We start from the raw sequence: 22,112 nt of genomic DNA, 5'->3' as shown, positions 1-22,112 counted from the left end.
GGAGAGCTGAGCTCCCAAGAGAGCCAGCAAAAGGCTATTTTTCCATAAAACATCAGGTCAACTCTAGTAATCTAGAAACTTTTGTGTAGCTTTGCTGGCTCCGTTGGGTGCTCAACTCCAACTCCAACAGAGCTAGCAAGGCTATAGTGCAGAAAAAGCCTAGACCAGGTCAAGATGGATACCTGCAACCAAATCATACGCAATGCTCCTGCTGAACCGCCAGCGTCAAAGTTACAAAGATGTTTAATTTGAACGGAAAAATAGTTGCCCTGGAAGAAGGGTTACAACAACAGAAATTAGCATTGAAACAAAAATTAATCAAAGGGGTTTGTGTTGCCTTTTCAACACGTCAGAACAATGAAAGGAAAATCTTGCAGTCGGGTCCAATTTCTCAACTTTGTTCTCTTCCGTAGGTTATTTGGTGGAAATGGTCTTCACCGATGAATTGTTGTTGATGGTGTATAAAGTTTGTTCAAATGTGATGCAGTACAAAGCAATAAAAGAGTTACTAACGTACTTCCTTGTAGAATAAAGTCTGGAATCCATTAGAAAATTGAGAGAAATTTCAAAGGGTTGTATTGATTAATTTTTGAATGATTACAATGTTTAATACAAATGACTTGTATAAAAAGATTACAACCGCTTCAAAAACTCAATCAACTCTAAACGACATTAATTAAACATTAATCGGACGGAATAAATTCTCGCTTACACAATCAATCATATTTGATCACGACAATTCATTATTTCGGGACCGAAAAAACTCACATAGTAATATAGTTGATGTTGTCCAATTCTACTGTTTGGTTGGCTGACCTCATGACAAAAATTTACTTCCAAACCGGCAATGGATTCTCAGTTGGATTTTTGGAAACGAGAAGAAAAAAGCTCACCTTTGAATTTTAGGCGCTCATGGATGTGATTTTTACTTTGACCCTGTCCGTAGCTGCCCAAGTTCACCCTCCACCCAATGACCAAAACTATATGGCCCAAAAATCTCTCTCTCTCTCTCTCTCTCTCTCTCTCTCTCTCTCTCTCTTTAAACTTTGTCTGCAAATTTGCTTTGAGCAGCCATGGATACCAAAACCAAGAAAAGATTGGTGCTTTCAGTTGTTTTCTTCTGCTTCCTCAAAACCCATGTCTCCCTTGCAGCCGACTCCATCACCGCCAACCAATCTCTCTCCGGTGATCAAACCATTGTCTCCGCCGGTGGTGTTTTCGAGCTCGGTTTCTTCGCACCAGGTAATTCTTCAAACATCTACATCGGCATATGGTACACCAAACAACTAGTATCCGAGAGGACCATAGTTTGGGTGGCAAACAGAGAAAAACCTGTTTCCGATAGATTTTCTTCGGTTTTAAGGATTTCAGATGGTAATTTAGTTCTCTTTAACGAGTCCGAAACCCCCGTTTGGTCAACGAATTTAACCTCCTCCTCCGCCGCCACTGCACTTCTTTTGGATGCCGGAAACCTGGTCTTGAGAGAGGGGTCTAGTAATAGTACGTCAGAGCCGTTATGGCAAAGCTTTGATCATCCGGCTCATACATGGCTGCCAGGAGCTAGAATTGGGTTTAACGCTGTTACCAAACAAACCCAAATTCTTACTTCATGGAAGAGTTCGGAGGATCCTGCACCGGGTCTTTTCTCGCTCGAGTTAGACCCGAACGGGAGCGATGCGTATTTCTTACGGTGGAATAGGTCTAGGCAGTATTGGAGTAGTGGACCATGGGATGCAAAATCAAAGCTTTTCAGCTGGGTTCCGGAAATGAGGCTCAATTATATATACAACTTCAGCTTTGTTACGAACGCAAACGAGAGTTACTTCACCTATTCTCTTTATGATCCAAAGATAATTTCTCGATTCCTGATGGATACTTCGGGGCAGATTCAACAGCTGACATGGTTGGAGCCTTCCAGGCAATGGAATATGTTTTGGTCTCAACCAAGACAACGATGCGAAGTTTATGATTTGTGTGGCGCCTTCGGAACTTGCAATCAGGAAAGCGCCCTCTCCTGTAATTGCTTGAACGGTTTTGAGCCAAAGGCGAAGAGAGATTGGGATTTGCAGGACTACTCTGGTGGGTGTAAGAGAAAAACCGATCTGCATTGTGAAAATGCTACTAGCGCGAACAGGAAGCCAGACCGGTTTCTTGAACTTCCTAGCATGTCATTGCCTGAAAATGAACAATCTGTGGAGGTTGGGAATATTGCGGAATGTGAATCGTTCTGCCTTAGAAACTGCTCTTGCACTGCTTATTCTTATAACACAAGTGGATGTTCGATTTGGGAAGGAGAGCTCTTGAATTTGCAACAACTAACATCAAGTGTCGACCAGGGAATAACTTTATACCTCAGACTTGCAGCTTCTGAGTTTAAGAATTCTAAAAGTAACAAGGGATTGATTGTTGGTGTTGTGGCAGGCTCAGCTGCCGGCTTAGCAGTCCTTTTAGGCCTTATTGTGTTTGTAATCTTGGGACAGAGAAAGCGAGGGACTGGAATGGGAAAAGCAGTAGAGGGTTCGTTGATGGCGTTCGGGTACAGAGAGATGCAAGATGCAACGAAAAACTTCTCTGAAAAATTGGGGGGAGGAGGTTTTGGTTCTGTTTTCAAAGGGACATTGCCTGATTCATCTGTCATAGCAGTGAAGAAGCTTGAAAGTGTTAGCCAAGGGGAAAAGCAATTCAGAACAGAAGTGAGCACAATTGGGACAATCCAACATGTCAACCTTGTCCGCCTTCGCGGGTTCTGCTCTGAAGGTGCTAAAAGGATGTTGGTTTATGATTACATGCCGAATGGGTCTTTAGACTCTCACCTTTTCAACGATCAGCATCCGAATGTCTTGAGTTGGAAAACAAGGTACCAAATTGCACTTGGGACAGCAAGAGGGTTGGCTTATCTTCACGAGAAATGCAGAGATTGCATCATACATTGTGACATAAAGCCGGAAAACATTCTCTTGGACGCTGAACTTTGCCCCAAAGTGGCAGACTTTGGCCTTGCAAAGCTTGTTGGAAGAGAGTTCAGCAGGGTCTTGACTACCATGAGAGGGACAAGAGGCTATCTTGCACCGGAGTGGATTTCGGGCGTGGCGATCACAGTGAAAGCAGATGTGTACAGCTACGGAATGATGCTGTTTGAATTCGTGTCGGGGAGAAGAAACTCTGAGCAATCTGAAGATGGGAAAGTTAGGTTCTTCCCAACTTATGCTGCTAGCAAGATTAGTACTCCAGAAAGCGATGTGCTGAGCCTATTAGACCCGAGGCTCGATGGCATTGTGGATGTAGAAGAGCTCACAAGGGTTTGTAGAGTTGCTTGCTGGTGTGTCCAAGATGATGAGGCCCGGAGGCCGTCTATGGGGCTGGTGGTACAAATCCTCGAGGCGGTTTCCGATGTCAACTTGCCGCCAATTCCGAGAGCTCTTCAACTGTTAGGAGACGACCAGGAGCAGATAATCTTCTTCACTGAGTCATCCTCGAGCCAGAGTTCACGCCCACGGAGCAATAACACATCAGCGGCTTCCTCTCAAACCAAGAGCTCCCCATCTTCAACCATCTCCAAGAGATCTGAAGAGCATCAGTGAGCATTTTGATGTGCCTTTTCTATCTGGTCATTGAGTTTGATCCTCAAGTAATTGTCTCTATGTGTTAGTGTGTGTGTGTGTGTATCTCTATGTGTTAGTGTGTGTGTGTGTGTATAGATAGCTTCTGATGAGGTATGTTGTAATATTATTCAAATATCCCAATAAGCAATGGTTCATATCATAATGCATAAGTGATAGACCGTTAGTTTTGAAAACTTTATTTTTTCTTTCTCAAACTTGAAAATTTTACTTGAATCATAGAATGGTACGTGGTACCTTCGTCAATCTATCCTCAAGGAAGGACGTTAAGTGACACTGTGATACATTCATATTGGGCATTTTGCTTAACCTAAACAGAAGGTAAAGGGTATTTTGGCCATCTTACCCAAACCTCCCGCCCAAATTTTTATCGTCGTCAGTTGGGCCCCACCATTTTCTTGACATAAATAAACATCCTGAATGCTGAGACGAAGATTGAAACCTTAATCACACTAATTAGCTCCAAATGATTCCCAAATCACCCCCAAATTCCCAAATTTCACAACCCTAAACTGCAAAGTCGACCCTAACCCTCCTATTCCTTCCAAATACAAGGTTGCAAATGCAAGCTTGTGAGATGATACTGTTGACTGCCCAATATATAGCCAACAATTGCCTTCGGCGTCCTATGACTGCCAACATTTCACAAGGCCTTTGCTGAAATAGAGAATCAGAAAATTGAAAGTAACGGTTATGAAGCAAATGGTTGAAGACCAAAGGACGCCGGCGAGTTCCTGATAGGCTCACAAATGGCAGTGGAAGCTCTAAATACTTGCTTGTTACAGAATGCAATTAGCATCCGAGCTTGGTCAGCTTACAATGGGGTGTCCACTTGCAGAGTTTGAAAGATTTATCCACTGCGCTGCTCCTGTTATTGCTTCTTCATATGTGCATAAAAAATGTGTTTGGAACTAGTACGAAAAACCAGGGAACGACGGATTGGAGGTCCAGGCAGATGATTCATAAAACTTGAATGGTTCAATGCCATTATGTGCCCATTTTGTTCCTTACTTTCCCGCTGTTCAATTGTTTCGACCCCATAACCATGGTTCCAAGACATTATATTTCACACATTCTTCAAAAGCAGCAGAGTTGAACCATCTTCAGGCAAGGACAGAGAAACATGACGGAAGTGGCCTGTCCAGTCTAGAATGTTCACCTGATTTTGAGCTCATATTTGAATTTTTTTTTGAATCCGAGACGCCATGTTAGCGAAAGCCCTTGTGCATTAAGTATGTTCTTACTACTCTTACGATAAGATATCATCGTTCTATTCATCTTGTACTAGCAAAGTTTGTGTAGACAGTAATAAAATTGGATTTGATGTTAACAATGCTCATTTACTTCTCTAGCTGTTCAGTTTCTGTACGCACATTATCAAGTTATTGAACTGAGACTGAGAGATAGAAACTCAAAGATATAGAAATGAACCTTTAAAATATAAAAATAATGATACGGTAGGGTTGTTTCATGTTTGAAACAACAATGGAAGGAAAAAAGTAAGTTGATTAGGCTGTGAGAAATTGCCCGATATCCTATACACAGGTTACATATAAGAATCTCGGCATGCGCTCAAAGAACTCAAAAAGTGTTCATAACAACTATGTTGGTTCGTAATTGAGTTTCATGCTTTGGTCTTCTGTATGTTCTTCACTTCTCTTATTTGCTTGTTTATCCTTTTGTTTCTGACATACGATGTCACTGGTTTAATAGCTAGATATTCCTGTTTGATTGCAGAATTCTGGAGCTAACCGACGTTGAAACTTCTATCATCACATGTTTGGCGATCCATCAAAGCTAGATTGTCTGAGTTCGCACGATTTACATCCTGAGTCTTGGTGAGAATCAGTTTTTCTACTCAATTTTCTTTATATGTAACTAATTTTTAGCATAGTGAAGAAAGTTGGGTTAATTCGGCTTTCAGGTTTTCAGTGGCCTAGTACCCTATGTATCGAATTCCAGAAGGGAACTTGCGTGCAACATTCTTAACTTACCATTCACTTGGACATTTTGTACGGAGACCTATTTCGGTAGATCTTGCCAATAAGTACACAAGTCACCGCCCTGTGTTAGGATTGCAAAGCCACAATGCACATGTAAGAAATCAATACTCTGTCTTTCATGCTCTAGATTTTAGTCAGTATCACTCTTTCTATGTAACAGTTAGTCACTGAAAGGGTTGGAAGCCATTAAAAGACATCAACTATTAATACTGACGAGCATAAAACCACGCTCCGTGACAGTTTGCAAGTGTCTGGAAACACTGTAAGTCCTAGTAGTATGAGGCTTAGAATTTAAAAAGTTAAACTTTTCATGCATAGACTCTTCGCTCACTCTTGATAAATTCCCGCTTAGAAACTTGTTCTGGATATCCTTCTTGTAGGGTGAATGCTGGTTTGATCCCAAAACGCCTTTCGGACATTCTTCAAATGAATCTACTTCTAACAGTGCAGAAATTCTCAAAGAAAGGCTCAGAACATTGGAGGATGATGCATTAAGTTTTGCAAGAGTTTGCGTTTGCAAGGATCAAGTCATGGTCTCCAATAGGCAGCCGGATTACGAGTTCTTCATTTCTCGAAGAACACATCATAAATAGTTACATACAACTAATACCATCTCTTTCCGGTTTTGTGAATTTGAGTTTGCCTGCGTAGTGAACTGATTTTGTGATCTGAGTTGGCCTACATAGCGAAAATTGGAAAGGGAAGAAGAATTGTAAATGGATAAGGATCTGTAAAGGGTAAAAGTAGAAGGAAATGTACTCTTCTGTTCTTCTGTTCTGTGTCTTAGTTTTTAGATAACAAATTGAAATTGATTTAGTGATGTTCCTTTTTCATCTTTGTTCTAGAATTCCATGAAAAGTGTGTACATGTCACAGGAGGAGAGAATCCCTTCGTGTCTTTACCTCTCATCACGTAACTTGGTGATTCTTTGATAAAACAATTAGACAAGAGGAGATATGAAACCGAAGATAACTAAGAATCTCTTTCGCCTGAGAGGGTTCATCCCGTAGCTTGCTATTGATGCAAAAGCCTTTAACTAAATCTCAAGGAACATGTGAAACTCCAAGGCTGCAAAACAAAGAGTTGGGTGCCTTTTTGCATCCATTATTGTTATTGTGCCCTCTTTTTATGGTTTGTACTTACATCCAGTCATCTCTTATGACTTGTACTGGTGTTAAGAAACTGCCACACGGCAGAGTTGCAGTGCCTGCCTCAATGCCCATTAAGTTTGAGAATGACTTGTATGTTATTTGTATATTGCCACATTGACATTTTGTGTTAATAATAAATGGATAATATTGTTTTTCTCTACATATACTTAGCAAGAATTTGTTGTTTTCAGTCTTGACAAAATTGTACTTGCAGGACAATTAAACAACTTTGATCAAAGACCAAAGCCACATACACTTTTTTTTTTTTTTTTTTTTTTTTTTGGGGGGGGGGGGGGGGGGGGTTGGGGTGTGTCGTTTGGCCAATAGATCTCTAATGGCTAAATCAGTTTATATGAAAAGACATAGTTTAGCGCTTAATTGCATAGTACAAGCTTACCAGAAAATTGGTATAGAATGAGGTATTTATAGGAACTAGGGCCAACCATGGAGTGAGGGATCTCGCATCACATGTCGCCATCTAATTGACCAAAGTGTATCATCTTTTGAATGAAGCAGGAAATAATTTCAAAGATATCATCTTATAATTATCTCGTAGAATACTTGATTGAATTTAACTGTGCTTTTTTGAATAGAGGAATTAAGTATTTGCCCACGAAAACTTAAAGTAATAATTAGTTATTAATTTTATTTTTAATCTCGTCTTATCTCTTTGCCGTGAACATATGAGCTTGGAGAAAAGTGTAGTCCATGGCTCATGTCTTCTTGTAGTTGAATTGTGCACAGAACAGATGTGAGCCTCATTAATTTAATAAAAGTTATTCTCGTCATTTGTGAATAAACATTCACATGTCAGCTCCAAGATTTTTCAGAATTATTTTTTGTTCCACACTTTTATTATTGATACAAAACATTATTATAACAATATACTCGTACTATAGAAATTCTTCTCCATTAATTGTTGAATGCAAAAACAAGAATATGTGTGATTTTTTGGGGTTTTATTAAGTGAGTGACCTAACACTTATCTTTTTCTCTAGCTTTTGCAATAAATATCTAGATAAAAGCAGAGCACGCTGTCCCTTTCTTTCTGATCTTCCTTTTACAGTTGAAAGACATAAAAACCTTAAATAAATCCCTGCCTAGCCACTTGATCTTTTATTAATCAAAGTAGAGAAAAAGAGCTTGAACAAAAAAAAGAGTAGAGAAAAAGAGCAAAAGACAACTTTTTATTTTGATTTGATTTAATTAAGGGTGTATTTTTGTTCAGCACTTTCAAATGTTGGTAATGTTCATCAGCTTATTTATTATAATTGGATGAGTTTAAATGTTAAGATTTATATCAATCTATTACACAAATATCGAAATATAAACTCATCTCATGATAATAAATAAGGTGATTAACATTACAATTACTTGAGAACGACGAGCAAAAATATTCCCTTTAATTAAAGAAAGAGGGGGAAGGAAAAAAACTTCAAAGCTCAAACATTGTAACAGCACAGTCATGGGTCATTGAACCATATATAAATCTATGATACCTTGCACTCTAACTTCTTGTCAAAAAATCTATTTATATCCCATATTGTATATAATTATGTGTATTATCTTATCAAATAGTTTGTTTGCTAAGAGAAACAAGCACATATAAGTATATAACTTATGACACTTAAGAATCTGTTATTCTTTACAATTGATAAGTTACATAATTCGGTTAGATCATAAACCAAATCAATACTTCTCTCATGCTTTGTTTGGAAAATATTAAAAAGACTACATTTGTGTGTCACATTTGAGAATCACATGATGTGTAATGTGTACATATAATAACAGTTAATAAAATTATTTTATCGAATGTATAATTCATCGCATGCATTACTTTTCACTTCGCTTATAATAAAAATGTGATCTCCCATTTTATTTTAACATTACAACTTCACAGGAAACGATTACTTCAACTACCTACAATCCTCGTGGCAAACACCCATTTAATATACTGAGATTAATATTATGACAGGCGCAGTAATTTTTTGACAAAAGAAGTTTCCAAATCAAATCAAACCATCTTTATGAATTTTGGGAGGGTGGTAAAGAATTGTATGCCTCTCTAGATCTTTAATGATATTCAAATTTTTACGAAGAATATTTTAGTGTACCAGAAATACGTTTCAGACATTAAATTTCATAATATAAGTGATTAAATACTTTAAAAAAGAAATTTACAATCACTTATACTATGACATTTTGTATACTAAATTATGTTCCTGACACACTATGCAATTTTTCAATTTTGAGATCTTTCGATATTGGCATGAGATCAATTGCGTGGTTTAAATCGAAGAGGCCATTTTGCCCTATTTAGGTACATTCATATGCCCAAAGCACCAACCAAAATGGACAAGAACAGATAGTGCATTGATAGCTAAGTTGATCCTTCATGGGAGAGATGCTTTGGAACCTCCTCGATAAATAATGCTGAGAAATTAGAAAAAGAAAAGTATCTTTAATAAATATATAAGAATGTGCAATGTGCGCATCAGCATCAGTTGCAGTTTATGTACACGTTTTTATAAGATTTTACTGCTCAAATCCACCACATTGTGGTGTATGGTGTGCCAAGTAGTACAAGCATCGAGTGTTTCTCAAATTTGTCTAAACAATGACGTCATATTGACACCATAAAGAGGTTAAAAGCACATTGATGAATAGAGATATCACATGATGAATGAGACCCTTGTATGTAGCGAGTAAGGAACACAAAGTACATGAGCGGAGTAAAAACAAAGCATGGGAAATCATTTGATTGCATATTGGATATAGATTCATATCTTTGGATAAATATCCGGTTACAATCGAGATTTTAATCATATTTTTTCACAATTAAATACACATACCCACTTCTAATTTTCTTTGAGGGTTTCGCAAAAGTATGAAACCCTGTTTATTTTGATCACATTTGACCCCATACTGAGCTCACTTAATGTGAGAGAATTACTCTAGGCAGACATTATATAGAAATTTATCTCAATTTACAAGGTTATGCACAAGTTTTTATTAACGTTTTAACTTCTCAAATCAACATTGTGAAGATATGGTGTGCCAAATCTCATAAGTATTGGATTTTTCTCAAATTTGCCTAAACAACAATTAGGAGTGATTTTGCCTTGTTACTGATAAATCACATGATGAGTGAGGCACTTTTATATTGTGATTAGGGAGCACCCGCCCACAAGAGAGCGAAAGCAAATCAAGAGATGCTTATCGGTTGAGTACTAAATATAAAAATTGTAGCCTAAGAGGTATCCCTGGTTACAATCAAGATTTTCTTCACAATCAAACACAAATACGAAAAACCACTTCCAATTTTCTGTGGCATGGCTATAGAACTTAAACCACATAAAAGTCACAGGTCACAAGAAAAAAAAACAAAACAGAGGAGAAGTAAATGTAAATACAGATTGTTCTGTTTTTCTCCTCATGTACCACAAGGCACCTACACAATTAAAACCCTGATGTCCTTTCCAACCAGAAGCTGCATCAAACACGAAACAGATAATTTTCACGTCGAAATTTACTGCCTTCTCTCCCCCTGCTGGTGGTGGTGGTGGAGGTGGTTTTTCCTCTCAATCAACCCTTCCATTATTACCCTCTTGTTATTGTCCCTGCACTCCGCATCCGACCACCTCCTCACATTTTCCGGCGATATTTTACATGAACTCCGCCACGGAAAAAAGTAGAGCCAGATCGACGAGACAAGGATTGCAATCACCTTGCCCCAAAACACCGTCACTGCAAGGCTGATGAGAAGAAAATATGTTCCGGAGTTGAAACCGGAGCACACCACTTCCGTATTCTTTGGTTTCGCCGCGGGGTTTTGAGGATTCCGGAGGCTCTGTTTCGTCGGGTCCGAGAAAGTTTTGGACAACCTTTTGGATTCCGAAACCGAACTCGAAGAAGATAATGCGGACGATGATGAACTGGAAGAACGAGAATGTAATGGCATTTCAGAAATTGGTTTTGTTTCTTCAAATTTCTTCACCGACTCATCGCCTCCCAAATTCAGAGACGCCTCGCTTCTGAGCGAAAAACACCGCTTTGATCCGAACGAGTCCTGCCGGCAAACTTTCCGATCACGAGCTTTCTTCGCCTGCAAAATACAGAAAAACATTGTTTAAAAAAAAAAAAAAAAAAAAAAAAACCCTGAATCTATAATCCATCAAAGATTAAGGATTTCAGAACACTGACCAAGATAGTTTCGAACACCACGGCTTTCACCGCCTTCGAAAAAGTTCGGTTCGGACGAGGAGGCATTTTCGAGTTCTCAGAATCCGCCGGAGAAGAAAACCCTCTGTCCAGAGACATGGTTTTCGTCACCAGAGCCGCCTTCTTGTCCTCCTTGTTTTCGACAGTCCGAACTTGTCTCCTCCGGACGGCTTTGGTCTCGAACATCATGTCCACGTCCACCGGTCGGAAACAGTGCAAAAACTTGGGTTTTGACTTCGAGACGTTTTTCTTCATTGCCTGTTAACAACAACAAAAAGAAACGCCTAAACGGGCTTGTTTAAGATGGGATAATTATTGGGTTTTGAAGGTTACATATATCGGAGGAGGTAAATGGGTTAAGGTTTTGGTCAAAACAAGGAAAGAGCAAGAAGAGAAAGAGAGACTCTGTTTTCTTTTGGGAGTTTTGGGTGTTGAAGGCCGGCATTGGTGTCTTGTTCAATTACTAGACAACGAGTGATCGGTTGGAACTTTGCGACTTTTGGGAGATATATACGAGGGGGTTCTCTCTCTTAACAAGAGTGTACCATATGGAGTTTATTTATCGAATCTTGGTAAAAAGCCATCCAAAAAAATTAAAAGCTTTTGTCACACAGATGATTTATATGTTATGTTATCCAAGATTTTGTTTTTAAATTAGTTAGTTTTTTTATCATTAGTTTTGATTCTTCGCTGGATACTCATATTTTAATATAAAAACTATAATATTTGACCCAAGACATGGAGAAATTTTTTATTGTGATGGGAACACGGGTGATACACCACGTGTTTTTATATAAGCGGTGGGAAATTTTATTTTTTAAGTTATTAACTTTTTAGCACACATATCCCACCATTTGTATAACGACATGTGATGTACCACCTCGGGTGCCGATCACACTAAAAAATCTCTCCAAGACATGCGCTTGTGGTTAATTTAGTGTTTCGTGCAATTAAAACACACAATTTTACTAACCTTGATTAAGGGCATTTGGCTCCATGGATAAGTTGATCGGGCGATTTAGATTTCGTGTTCTTGTTGCACAGAGGGGAGGACCATTCTATTGGTTTTCAGACTACTACAGTGTTGATAGCCAAGTGGCCCAAGCCTTAGGAATTGCTTTCCAATATTGGCTTACAAGGAATCCTCATGTATACAAGATCCGAACCTCTTAACCTATTACCATTTAATAATTTCCAATTGAGTCATCACATTATAATCGTCTTTTAACTAATCACGTAGTTAACTATTGTGAGAGAAAGCCTTGTATGTACATTCGCTTTAGAACCTTTTTCTGCACGGGAGACAAGTTTAGGGTTACAAGTTATGTTGAACTCTTAGGCCGAATCGGATTAATGGTCTCCATGTAATAAGGTACCAGGAAGATAGGCTTCATGGTAAAAAAAAAATAATTAGGATTAAAACCCTCGTGGAGAAGACTGTTAACAAATTTAATCTAAAACTTAAACTTTCCGTCAAATATCTTTATAACCTAATCATGTACTTGTCACACTCTCATCAAAGATGTTGCCTCTCCAATCTCCATATAGGTTCTTCTTTGAGAAGTATTTTGCAGTCAACCAACGGCTATAGTCAGCTTCATATTTCTTGAACTTCTCTATGTGGTTCGTGCTACGGAGGTCATCAAAATATGAAGAAATAATACCAGGCTTCTTCTCCTCCACATCGAGATCTCCACTGTTGACTCCTGTTTCAACCTGTGAATTTGGAGGAGAGTGAGAGATGGGTTGAGTGGCGGAGACGGCAAGCTCACGGCCATTCCCACAATTTTGATGCTGCTGCTAACATAGATTTGACGAAGCTACAATTACAAAGAGGGGATAGATGAAGAAGAGAATAAGGTAAACAGAAAAAAGGGTGGTGATGGACTTTTTTTTTCCCTGCATCTAACAAAGATTTGAAGGAAATTCCACTTTCGGATTAAATTTGCAACTAGTCTTCGCTACGAGGATTTGAATCTTAATTTTTTTACCACACGGACTATCTTCTGAATACCTTATCACCACGAGTACCATTAATCTAATTTGGCCAAACTCTTATTTGTTTTTGGGAGGGGGAGGGGGAGGGGATTATGGGTTATCAATTTGTAATGAGTTGGTTGGTGTGGTTGAGACTTATGGTTTGAGTGTTTGAGATAGTGGCAGGCCGTCCATTTGATTGTCTTTTAGCATAATTGATGAATATGCGATTAAGAACTGAGTATTTCTTTTTCCTGCTCTAATTATATTGTTGCAGAATATAGATATTGATTTTTTGACATTGCATGACTCATTTTACTTACTTTAAAATGTTGTGCTTTGACCAAAATAGAAAAACAAAAACATATGCGAGTTGGCTTTGTAACATGTCGATACAAAGGAAGCTAGCAAGAGTAAATTACTATAGTCTACAGTCCATAGTACATGCCAATATTATCATTTTTATGTCTCTAAATTGGTACAGGTACTTCGACGAATCTATATATTGAGAATTAACAAGTAAATGGGAAGAAATTGGCCATAACGCATGAATCTAATGTCTTTCATGTCTTGTACATCATGGTAATTTTTTCTTAGTACACATGAGGTAGAAGATTAGTACTTTTACCAGTGCGGTGAGTACATCGGTAAGCTAAAGACAAGGGACAAAAAAAAGAATGAAAAAAAAGAAGAGGGGATTCAAACTCGAGAGCAAGAAGACATCCACACTATTATAGTCAACTGGGTTAACTCATGTTTGCGTTATCTTTCTTTCTCATGAAAGCCTAAGGTGGTTTTTGACTTACCAGTTAGTAAGTTAATACGGCGCTAGCTACTTGTTTAGATATATTTTACAATATTTTTCATAATCTGAACCAACCCTTTTTAAGGTCATAACTAGAAGGTCATAAACCTTGAAATGTTCACAATAATGATTAAAGGGCTAAGGATTTCCACTTTGGATGAATTTCTACATAATGATTTATGAATAAGAACCTAAAAATGAACGGTTCAAATCAATGAGATTACTTTGTGGAGCAGGCCGAAAAGAATGGTTAAGTTTGTATTAAGTTACTAACTAGTTAGCACTTGAGCGCTTCTTTCCATTAATTAATAACTAGTTAACTAAGCAAATTTGGGGATAGAGATTAATGGCCCAACAAATTGAGGAAAGAAGCAAGAAATGACCCTTGGGCCAAGAAACTCAAAGCCCTAATCGTCATCAGGATCTTGTAGCCTGGAACCATATAAGCATTTTCTAGCCCAACCCACCTGACTAGAAAATTAGGTTAGGACATTATGGATAAAAAAAGACTGGCTCAATACTAAATTCCAGCAGTATTGACTGGTCTTCTTACGAATTAGAAAGTTGGAGTCAAGTTCCTCACAATTAAACGCGCAAGGTATCACTTTGTTTAAACAAATTAATTAGTAAGTTTAATTGAATATACATGCATGCATTAAGCTTGGTGTAGCTTGGATTACTGAAGTCGTTTTTTTTAACGAAGTAATGGAGTCAAGTCTGATCATCTGCAGAATTATTTCTTTCTGGGAAAAAAATAATTTAAAGCTTGACTGTGACTTAGTCTGATAACACTAAATAAAAACAATCAAGCGCGTACTTAGGGTTGACCTTGATCTAGTGTTGAAATACCCAAAGGATTTCCTTACCATTCCAAATTAAGTTCCAGCAAATAAAACAAATAGTTGGTTAGATGCGGGATAGAACAAGAGGAGAAGTTTCTGCCTCCCAGCTCAATCTTACATGAACTAGATCATACACAGTCACAAGCATTCTTGATTAGGACCGATTTGGATGGAGAGTGCTTTCAAATCTAATGATTTAAAAGGGTAACTTGTTTGCTTAATCCATATTAATATATGCTAGGGTTTGAATAAGAAGGAATATGGATGAAACAACTGGATTTCAAACTATTCACATAGCTAGTTATTTAGATTTTTTTTTTTTTGTCTAACGGTAGATTTTGTGAGATTAGATGTTAGATTAGCCATCGACGGAGTTTGAATCCACGCCGTCATGCAAGGGCTGAACACCTTTCCACCACTGTGGTAAATGGTCACTTGCATTTAGATTCACTAATTCCAAATGTACACCATCTAGTTATAATAAATACATTCAATCTAATATCTTTTTTTAATTTTTTGGAAAATTTAATTAACCTTATTGTCAAATCCAAATACTTGTTCTCAAATATCCTAAGGGAGCCTTGCACAATACATAGATAATTACATAATTCATAGTGGTTAAAATTATGTTTTAAGAAAATTATTTTATATCACCATGTTAATTAGTTAGCTAGCCACTTTGATTATGAGGGCTATCATAAATATAGGAAGATTCTATGGTAACTTATTAAAAAAAAAAAGAAAGTATCAGTAGTATTTAAGATACACTATGATAATTCAGCATTACACTCTAGGTTATACAATTATGATAAGGTTCAAGTTAATGACAAAGGATGGCGCAATTATTACTATAACAAGGTTGGTGGTTATATTGTGGACGTTCTATTACATTGTCAAGGTAGTTAGATTTTTGTACTTCAACGTGATTGAATTACAAAATTAACATTTATTAATATACCAATGACGTACTATTAGAATATAGACGTATGATTGATAGGGAACATTATGAACTTATACAACATCGTAACTATGTTACAATATGACGTTAACATACACCGTAATCATTCAAATTTACACTCCAAGGTTACATATTTTTTTTAATGTTATATTAATTACACCAAATGACAGTAATATTACTATACCAAGGTTGCCTTTTACGATGTGGACGTTAGATTACATTGTTAAGGTAGTATACTTGGACGTTATTGATTACAATTTAACATTCAAATTAAATGGTACTGATATCTTATTTTTTAGGGTAGTGCTATTTACACACTATTTTTACCTCTCATATACCCCTCTCAAATTCCGGCAATCGGATCAAATGATTTAAAGAAGATCAATGGATGAAAATTAACAAAAGTGTGTGAGAGGTAAAAAATATGTGTGAATAGCAGTACCCATTTTTTTTTATTAAGGTATTGTAGACGGACCCTAAATACATATATACGTATACATACATGAGTAATGTCTTGTTTTATAGATGTTTTAGAGGTAGCCCGTGTAATACGATTATGATATGGTTATAATTAATACACAAAATGAAGTTGTTACTACTACAACAAGGTCGGTGACTACGTTGTGAACGTCATTTTACGCTGAAGGAGATTATTATACTTAAATGTGATTACATGCATTACACTACCCAAAGTTCAAATTAAATGACATGTATAACTTTTTTTAGAAATTTTTATTAAAAATGGCACAATAGACTAACCCCATATTCACACATTTTATGTCCTTGCATCCAAGGAAGCTACCAAGTTGGTGTAAATAAATATGTGAACAGAATAGCAAAACAAGTTGTGTTTAATTAGCTTTAGGTGAAATATTCCACGTACATATGACATAGTGACGTTTGAGGAAGAAGTGGGAAGGGGACATAGTGAGAAAACGTGAAAACATGAAACGCATATAAAGAGAAAATAATTCAGAGCACATGAGCAGCTTGACTTTGACTTCAAAGTCAACAACCTTTCATCGTACATTGAATTACAAGGTAGACGCGACGCATGAAATATGCTTTACCTTTTTATGTGCATGGATTTTCTTCTTTTTTAGTGTGGACAATATGCATGGAATTCAAGCCTGATGATGACTGCCATCCGTACTGTGGGGCTCTGTGTACTGCATAGAAAATGGGTTAGCGAGACGACGGTTTATACACGCACACACGCAATCAGTGACGGATTCATAATTTTAAATTTGGAGGTCTCAATAATAAAGGTTAGAAAATTTATAGACAAAAATAGCATTGAAAAGTTAAGTATAATACATTTCATTCAAAAATCATACCCAAAACAACATTACAAACTATAAAATCCTAATTCAAACGTTCACGACAAAGTTTCATAGTCTGAAAATATTTCATGATAGCTTCATTACCAATACATGAAAAAACATCTTTCTCAATGTAAACAACTAAGCTGTCACTCAACCATTGATATCCTATTTTGTTGCGAAGTTGACCCTTAATGATATTCATAGCGGAAAATGTCATCTCCACTGAAGCGGTTGCAACCGGTAAAACCAAAGATGTTTGATGCAACCCTTTCTCCACAAAACATATACCAATTAACCAATAAACAAAATTCCATCTAAATTCCAATGATAAAACGAGTATACAAATATAAAACATATCAACAATCATGTTAATAATAGACTAAAAATCTCCATCAATATCTAATATAATTTAGGGTAAATTACATAAAACTACCTCAACTATTGGGTCATTAATAGTTTCATACATCGTCTTTAAAAAGTTGCAATGTCATACCTTATCTTCGAATTTGTTATAATGTCATACATTTTGTCAGTTGTCTGTCAATTTCTCTCTTAAATGCTACTGCGGCTTGAGGCGGGGCCCATTTTCTATTAAAAAATTAATAAAATATTATTAAAATAATAGGGTTAATCTCTGTTTACTACCCTCAAGTTTCGTGGTTTTCAACATTTAGTACATGAAGTTTTTTTATCTCAGAGTCATACCTGAAGTGTTAATTTTGGGACAGTCTCATACATCTGTTAGTTTGACTGTTAAGTCTTCCGTTAACTGATGATGTGGCGCTCATGTAAACAATGACTGGGCGCCACGTGGCATTAAGAGGTCCGAGTGGAAATTAAAATTATTTAATTAAACGTTAAAAAAATAAAATCATTTAATATTTTTTTTTTCCGCATGAGGACCCACCCCTTATCTCCCTCAACTTTCTTCCCCGCTTCCGTCTTCCCCCAACCTAGATCCCACCTCCCTCTCTCTCATCCTCATCCGCACACTGAAGGTCGTGGGTTGAGGCTAGAATTTGTAATGGCTGCAAGTGTGGATCTGGGAGTCGCGGGTCTGCAAAAGGGGTGCAGCTGTTGTTCGATTTTAAAGTGGCAAGAGAGACGAGATGCTGAAGCTTACGGGTTGGTAGCTGCAAGTGTTGGGATTACGACGAAGTTGTGAGTTGCTTGAGGGTTTGTTTATTTGACTTTGCAGAATGATGGTTCCCGAGGATTGGGTTCTTCAAATTTCTTAACCATGCTGTGACCTTTAGGGGACTACGGAACCTCGAAGGAGGGATAACCATGTTTTGAAGTCATGGCTTCAACATTCTGGTTTCTTTGATTTATTGATATCGCCGCTGGGTTGCTGCTGAGACGCCGACGCTACAAGCTCGCCAGAGGGATCCCCTCTGAAACTATCAGCCATCCCCAACCCAGATCCCACCCTCCCTCTCTCTCATCCCCATCTACACTAAGCGATGCAGATCTGCCGAAACCTTAAGACTTCCAGTTCTAATCTTTGACTCTGAGCAAAGAAGAAACTGAGCTCAAAGTCATGGACTGTTAGGAAGCTGGTTGCGAAGAGACCAATGACAGGTTTAAAAACAAAGAGGGGCTTAGAGAGGAATTTAAGGAGTGAAAGAGAAAGGAGAATAGACGAAATGACATCAAAGATTGGGACGAGAGGGTAAGCGGACCGGACGAAGAAACGAGGGAGGGAACAGAAGAGAGAGAAAATTTAGGGGGGGTGGGGTGCAGTGTGTCTGAGTCTATAAAAAGTACAATTGGTTAAACCTCTGGAAAATTGAATACTACTGATCAAATAAATCAAATTGGAAAATTGAAGTGCCAGAGTGAGACTGGTTTTGGTGGTGAAGGAAGGTTGGGGGAGAGAGTGCGGGTTGCAGTGGGAAGAAGGAAGGGAGGTTGGGGGAGGCAGAAGATGGGTGGGTTTTTTTATTTTTTTTAAATATTGAAGTGGGCCCATATTAACACGTGACGCTCAGTTATTGTCCACGTTGGTGCCGCCATGTCATCAGTTAACATAAGTTCTAACAGAAAACTTAACGGATGTATGAAACTGTCCCAAAATTAAGACTTGTGGTATGACTCTGGGATGATAAAAACTTAATGTACCAAATGTTGAAAACCATGAAACTTTAGGGTAGTAAACAGAGATTAACCCAAAATAATAATTTACCCAAAAAATAAAAACCCCAAACACCATCTTCCTCGACCCCTCTTCCCTACAACCCAAATCCAAAACCACTCACATCCATGTCATCCTCCTCTTCCTCTTATCCTACCCCCAAACCCAAATCCTCAAACCCTAATTGTACCCTATTCTGTAAGCACTCGCCGTCGGCCACCCTCGACCTCCTCATCCTCATTCTAGTCATCTTCTCCGGGCCCACCCTGTTTTCCTTGCCTTGCTCCTGAAACTCTGGTGCCATGTAACCGCGCTTGGGTTACGACAAGGTAGACGTAGCTATCGGAGAAGGAGGTGCCGATGAGGTTGATGAGGCTGAAGTGGTGGGAAGGTGGGTGCGAGGAGGTGGAGCATGGGTGCGAGGGTAGGTGCGCGATGGGTTTGGGGAAGACAGGAGGGGGAAGAAAGGGGTGGGTCTGGGGAAGACAGGATCTAGGTTGCAGGGAAATGGGGGTTGGGGAAGATGTTGTTTGGGGTGCGGAAGGTGGGTGCGAAGAGGTGGAGGATGGGTGCGAGGGTGGGTGCTGAGGAGGAGGTGGAGAATGGGTGCGCGGTGGGTTTGGGGAAGACGGGAGGGGGAAGAAAAGGGTGGGTTACAGGGAAGATGAGATCTGGGTTGCAGAGAAGGGGGGTCGGGGAAGATGGTGTTTGGGGTTTTTTTTTTGTTTTTTGGGTAAATTATTATTTTAATAATTTTTTAATAGAAAATAGGCCCCGCTTCAAACCATGTTAGCATTTAACAGAGGAATTGACAGACAACTGATGGAAGGTATGACATTGCAACAAATTCGAAATTAAGGTATGACATTGAAACTTTTTAAAGACGAGGTATAAAACTGTTAATGACCCAATAGTTGAGGTAGTTTTTTGTAATTTACCTTATAATTTAATTGAGATTAGATTAGAATTCCAAAAAACTTACTTGAATTTTGAACCAAATAGTGGTGGAGTGGAGAATTGAAATAAGTGGAGGTATGATATTGGACTTATGTAATTATAATATGGGATTGGGTCATGGATTAGAAATTTAGTGTTTTGAAATGGGGGGGAAAGAGGGAACCAAATAACGGGGAATTGGAGGAAAAGCAACGGGGAAAAGAGAACAATGGGGAATGATTTGGGGCTCAGGGACTGGGCTTTAAAATTAAAACAATATGGAGTCATCAGTCATGGACAAACGACAGCATTTTGTCTCTTTATACACAAAAGAATAGTTGAGGAACTTTGTGTCGAAAATTTATGAGTTGAAATCCTTGTGTAAACTACTAATATCACTACACTTTCGCTTTAGTGTTAAGTAATTCTTTGATTTTAATTTTTTATTTCATCATGATATTAAAGTTCCTAATTGTATAATGAGACGTGATTCACGACTATGTATGGATAGATTTGCAAATTAAAAACAAATTTACACAAAGACTCTAAATATATAAAAAGTAAACATAATTGTTAGTGCTCTATATATGTCTCAAAAAGTGAACTGAAAGGATGTTCAAACTCTCAAAGCTAGAGAGGAAGGATGTTCAAACTCTCGAAGCTAATTTACAGAATTTGAAAATAAAAATCTCACTAGATTATTATTCAAGAATATCTTACATACACTTGAACAATTCTAGTTCGACACTTAGCTTTTGTGTGCATGTTGGCGTTACTTTCTTTTTAGAAAAATGATAATACTAGAGATTGTGCCAAGTATGCTACCAATCAATCTTCACCTCTTATTCTAGTCTGTGCTTCCAGAGCACTAAGATTGTTCTTAGTTTAATTTACTTACCAAATTATGCATGTAAGCGCTATGGCAATACCTTGTCTGTTAAAAATATCTTTTATGTGCATGGAATTTATATTCTTTTCTTTTTACAATAAGGAAAGCCAAAAGTGGGATTAGGGATTTGATTCTTGAACCTTGAGGTAAGCAAAAATTCAAATGTTTTCAACTAAAAAGCTACAGGCCTTTGCAACCTCAAATGAGCTCAGTATATAACAAATAAAACATCGCATCTTTGGATTAAAATTATTATTGAAATTGTATTGATGCTTATAAAATTAATTTATAATCCGCTATGTTGGAGTGTAATTGATTTTGAATTCTACCAGAAAAAAAAAAAAAGAAATTTATAAAATCCACCGCATCATATCTGAGAGAAAATAATCTTGACAAAAAGTTGAGGCGATGTTTCTTTGCATTTTTCAGGTCTCAATCGACTTTCCTGAAGTGAATTGACCACTCAGTTTGCCTCTCAAAATCCATGCCTTTATTCAATAATAGGGTGGGAAATCATTCTCAGTTTCTCAACAGGAGTCCTTAATTAAAGTGCACTACTATATAAAATCAATCAGGGAGTAAAATACCTCTTCTATTTCCTAATTTTTAAGACGTGATGGAGTGAGGACCGTACATATGTTACCTCCCAATTTGCCTTATTAGGACACCCCAAATGGGCAGATGGTGTGTGTTGCTTCCATCTCATTTCATTTGGTGGTCTTGAAAGAGAAAGACTCTTCATTGACCATGAAAACATCCAAACCACATAACAACAAATCCCTTTTCACCCGTGGTGTGAAACCTCTTACTAACTATGTTGCTTCGATCGGCAGTCAAATTACTACGTGTTATTTAAAAAATAAGGCATTCATATATTGTATGATATGTAGCAATTACTTAATGAATTAATTATTATTTGAAAATTTGATAGAATAAATTACAACTTATATTGAATGGTTTCACTTGTAATCGTACCAATTGTGATAAAATTTAACATCTGTGAGACTGTATAGGTGATTAAGTTGGAATAATTTTGTGTGATTAGTAGTATGCCACTGAATTGACTCGTAAGTCTTCACATAGTATCAAAGCCCTGATGTCGTCATACGCGATACAATCCCATCTCGAAAACAGGACATAACAATATACCAAGGTTTTAGTCATAGAAATTAGTAGTTAGGGACAATATCCAAAGTCTCTCATTGAATTATTCCACTCCTAATTGCATTGAGGCTTTTTGTGATAAAACTA

General features: G+C 37.6%; 1 protein-coding gene and 2 pseudogenes across 3 annotated transcripts; 2 read left to right on the top strand and 1 right to left on the bottom strand.

Annotated features, from left to right (window-relative positions):
- Window positions 1–910: 910 nt before the first annotated feature.
- LOC137740200 (G-type lectin S-receptor-like serine/threonine-protein kinase At2g19130 pseudogene) lies at window positions 911–3,796 on the top strand (annotated as a pseudogene). The gene has a single exon (XR_015966123.1). The product of XR_015966123.1 is annotated as a G-type lectin S-receptor-like serine/threonine-protein kinase At2g19130 pseudogene (transcript).
- Window positions 3,709–6,448, top strand: LOC137738737 (uncharacterized; annotated as a pseudogene). The gene is made up of 5 exons (XR_015966694.1): window positions 3,709–3,713; window positions 4,226–4,852; window positions 5,358–5,458; window positions 5,545–5,716; window positions 6,004–6,448. The product of XR_015966694.1 is annotated as an uncharacterized LOC137738737 (transcript).
- A 3,531-nt stretch (window positions 6,449–9,979) lies between these two features.
- Window positions 9,980–11,475, bottom strand: LOC137738790 (uncharacterized). The gene is made up of 2 exons (XM_068478263.2): window positions 10,978–11,475; window positions 9,980–10,879 (listed from the first exon to the last, which is right to left on the bottom strand). Exons 1-2 carry the CDS (start codon window positions 11,248–11,250, stop codon window positions 10,304–10,306), a joined length of 849 nt encoding a protein of 282 aa, XP_068334364.2. The 5' UTR covers window positions 11,251–11,475; the 3' UTR covers window positions 9,980–10,303.
- Window positions 11,476–22,112: the final 10,637 nt, after the last annotated feature.

The sequence above is a fragment of the Pyrus communis genome, chromosome 9 (assembly GCF_041283825.1).
Source record: "Pyrus communis isolate YQ-2024b chromosome 9, ASM4128382v1, whole genome shotgun sequence".
In the NCBI taxonomy this organism is placed as follows: domain Eukaryota; kingdom Viridiplantae; phylum Streptophyta; class Magnoliopsida; order Rosales; family Rosaceae; genus Pyrus; species Pyrus communis.
The sequence above is the reverse complement of the archived record's forward strand: the minus strand, read 5'-3'. Positions and strand labels throughout refer to the sequence as shown.

Coding starts and splice junctions, on each gene's coding strand:
- LOC137738790 (XM_068478263.2), bottom strand. CDS start 11,250: ATGAAGAAAAACGTCTCGAAGTCAAAACCCAAGTTTTTGCACTGTTTC. Junction 10,880..10,977: donor TGGTGTTCGAAACTATCTTG/GTCAGTGTTCTG, acceptor TGTATTTTGCAG/GCGAAGAAAGCTCGTGATCG.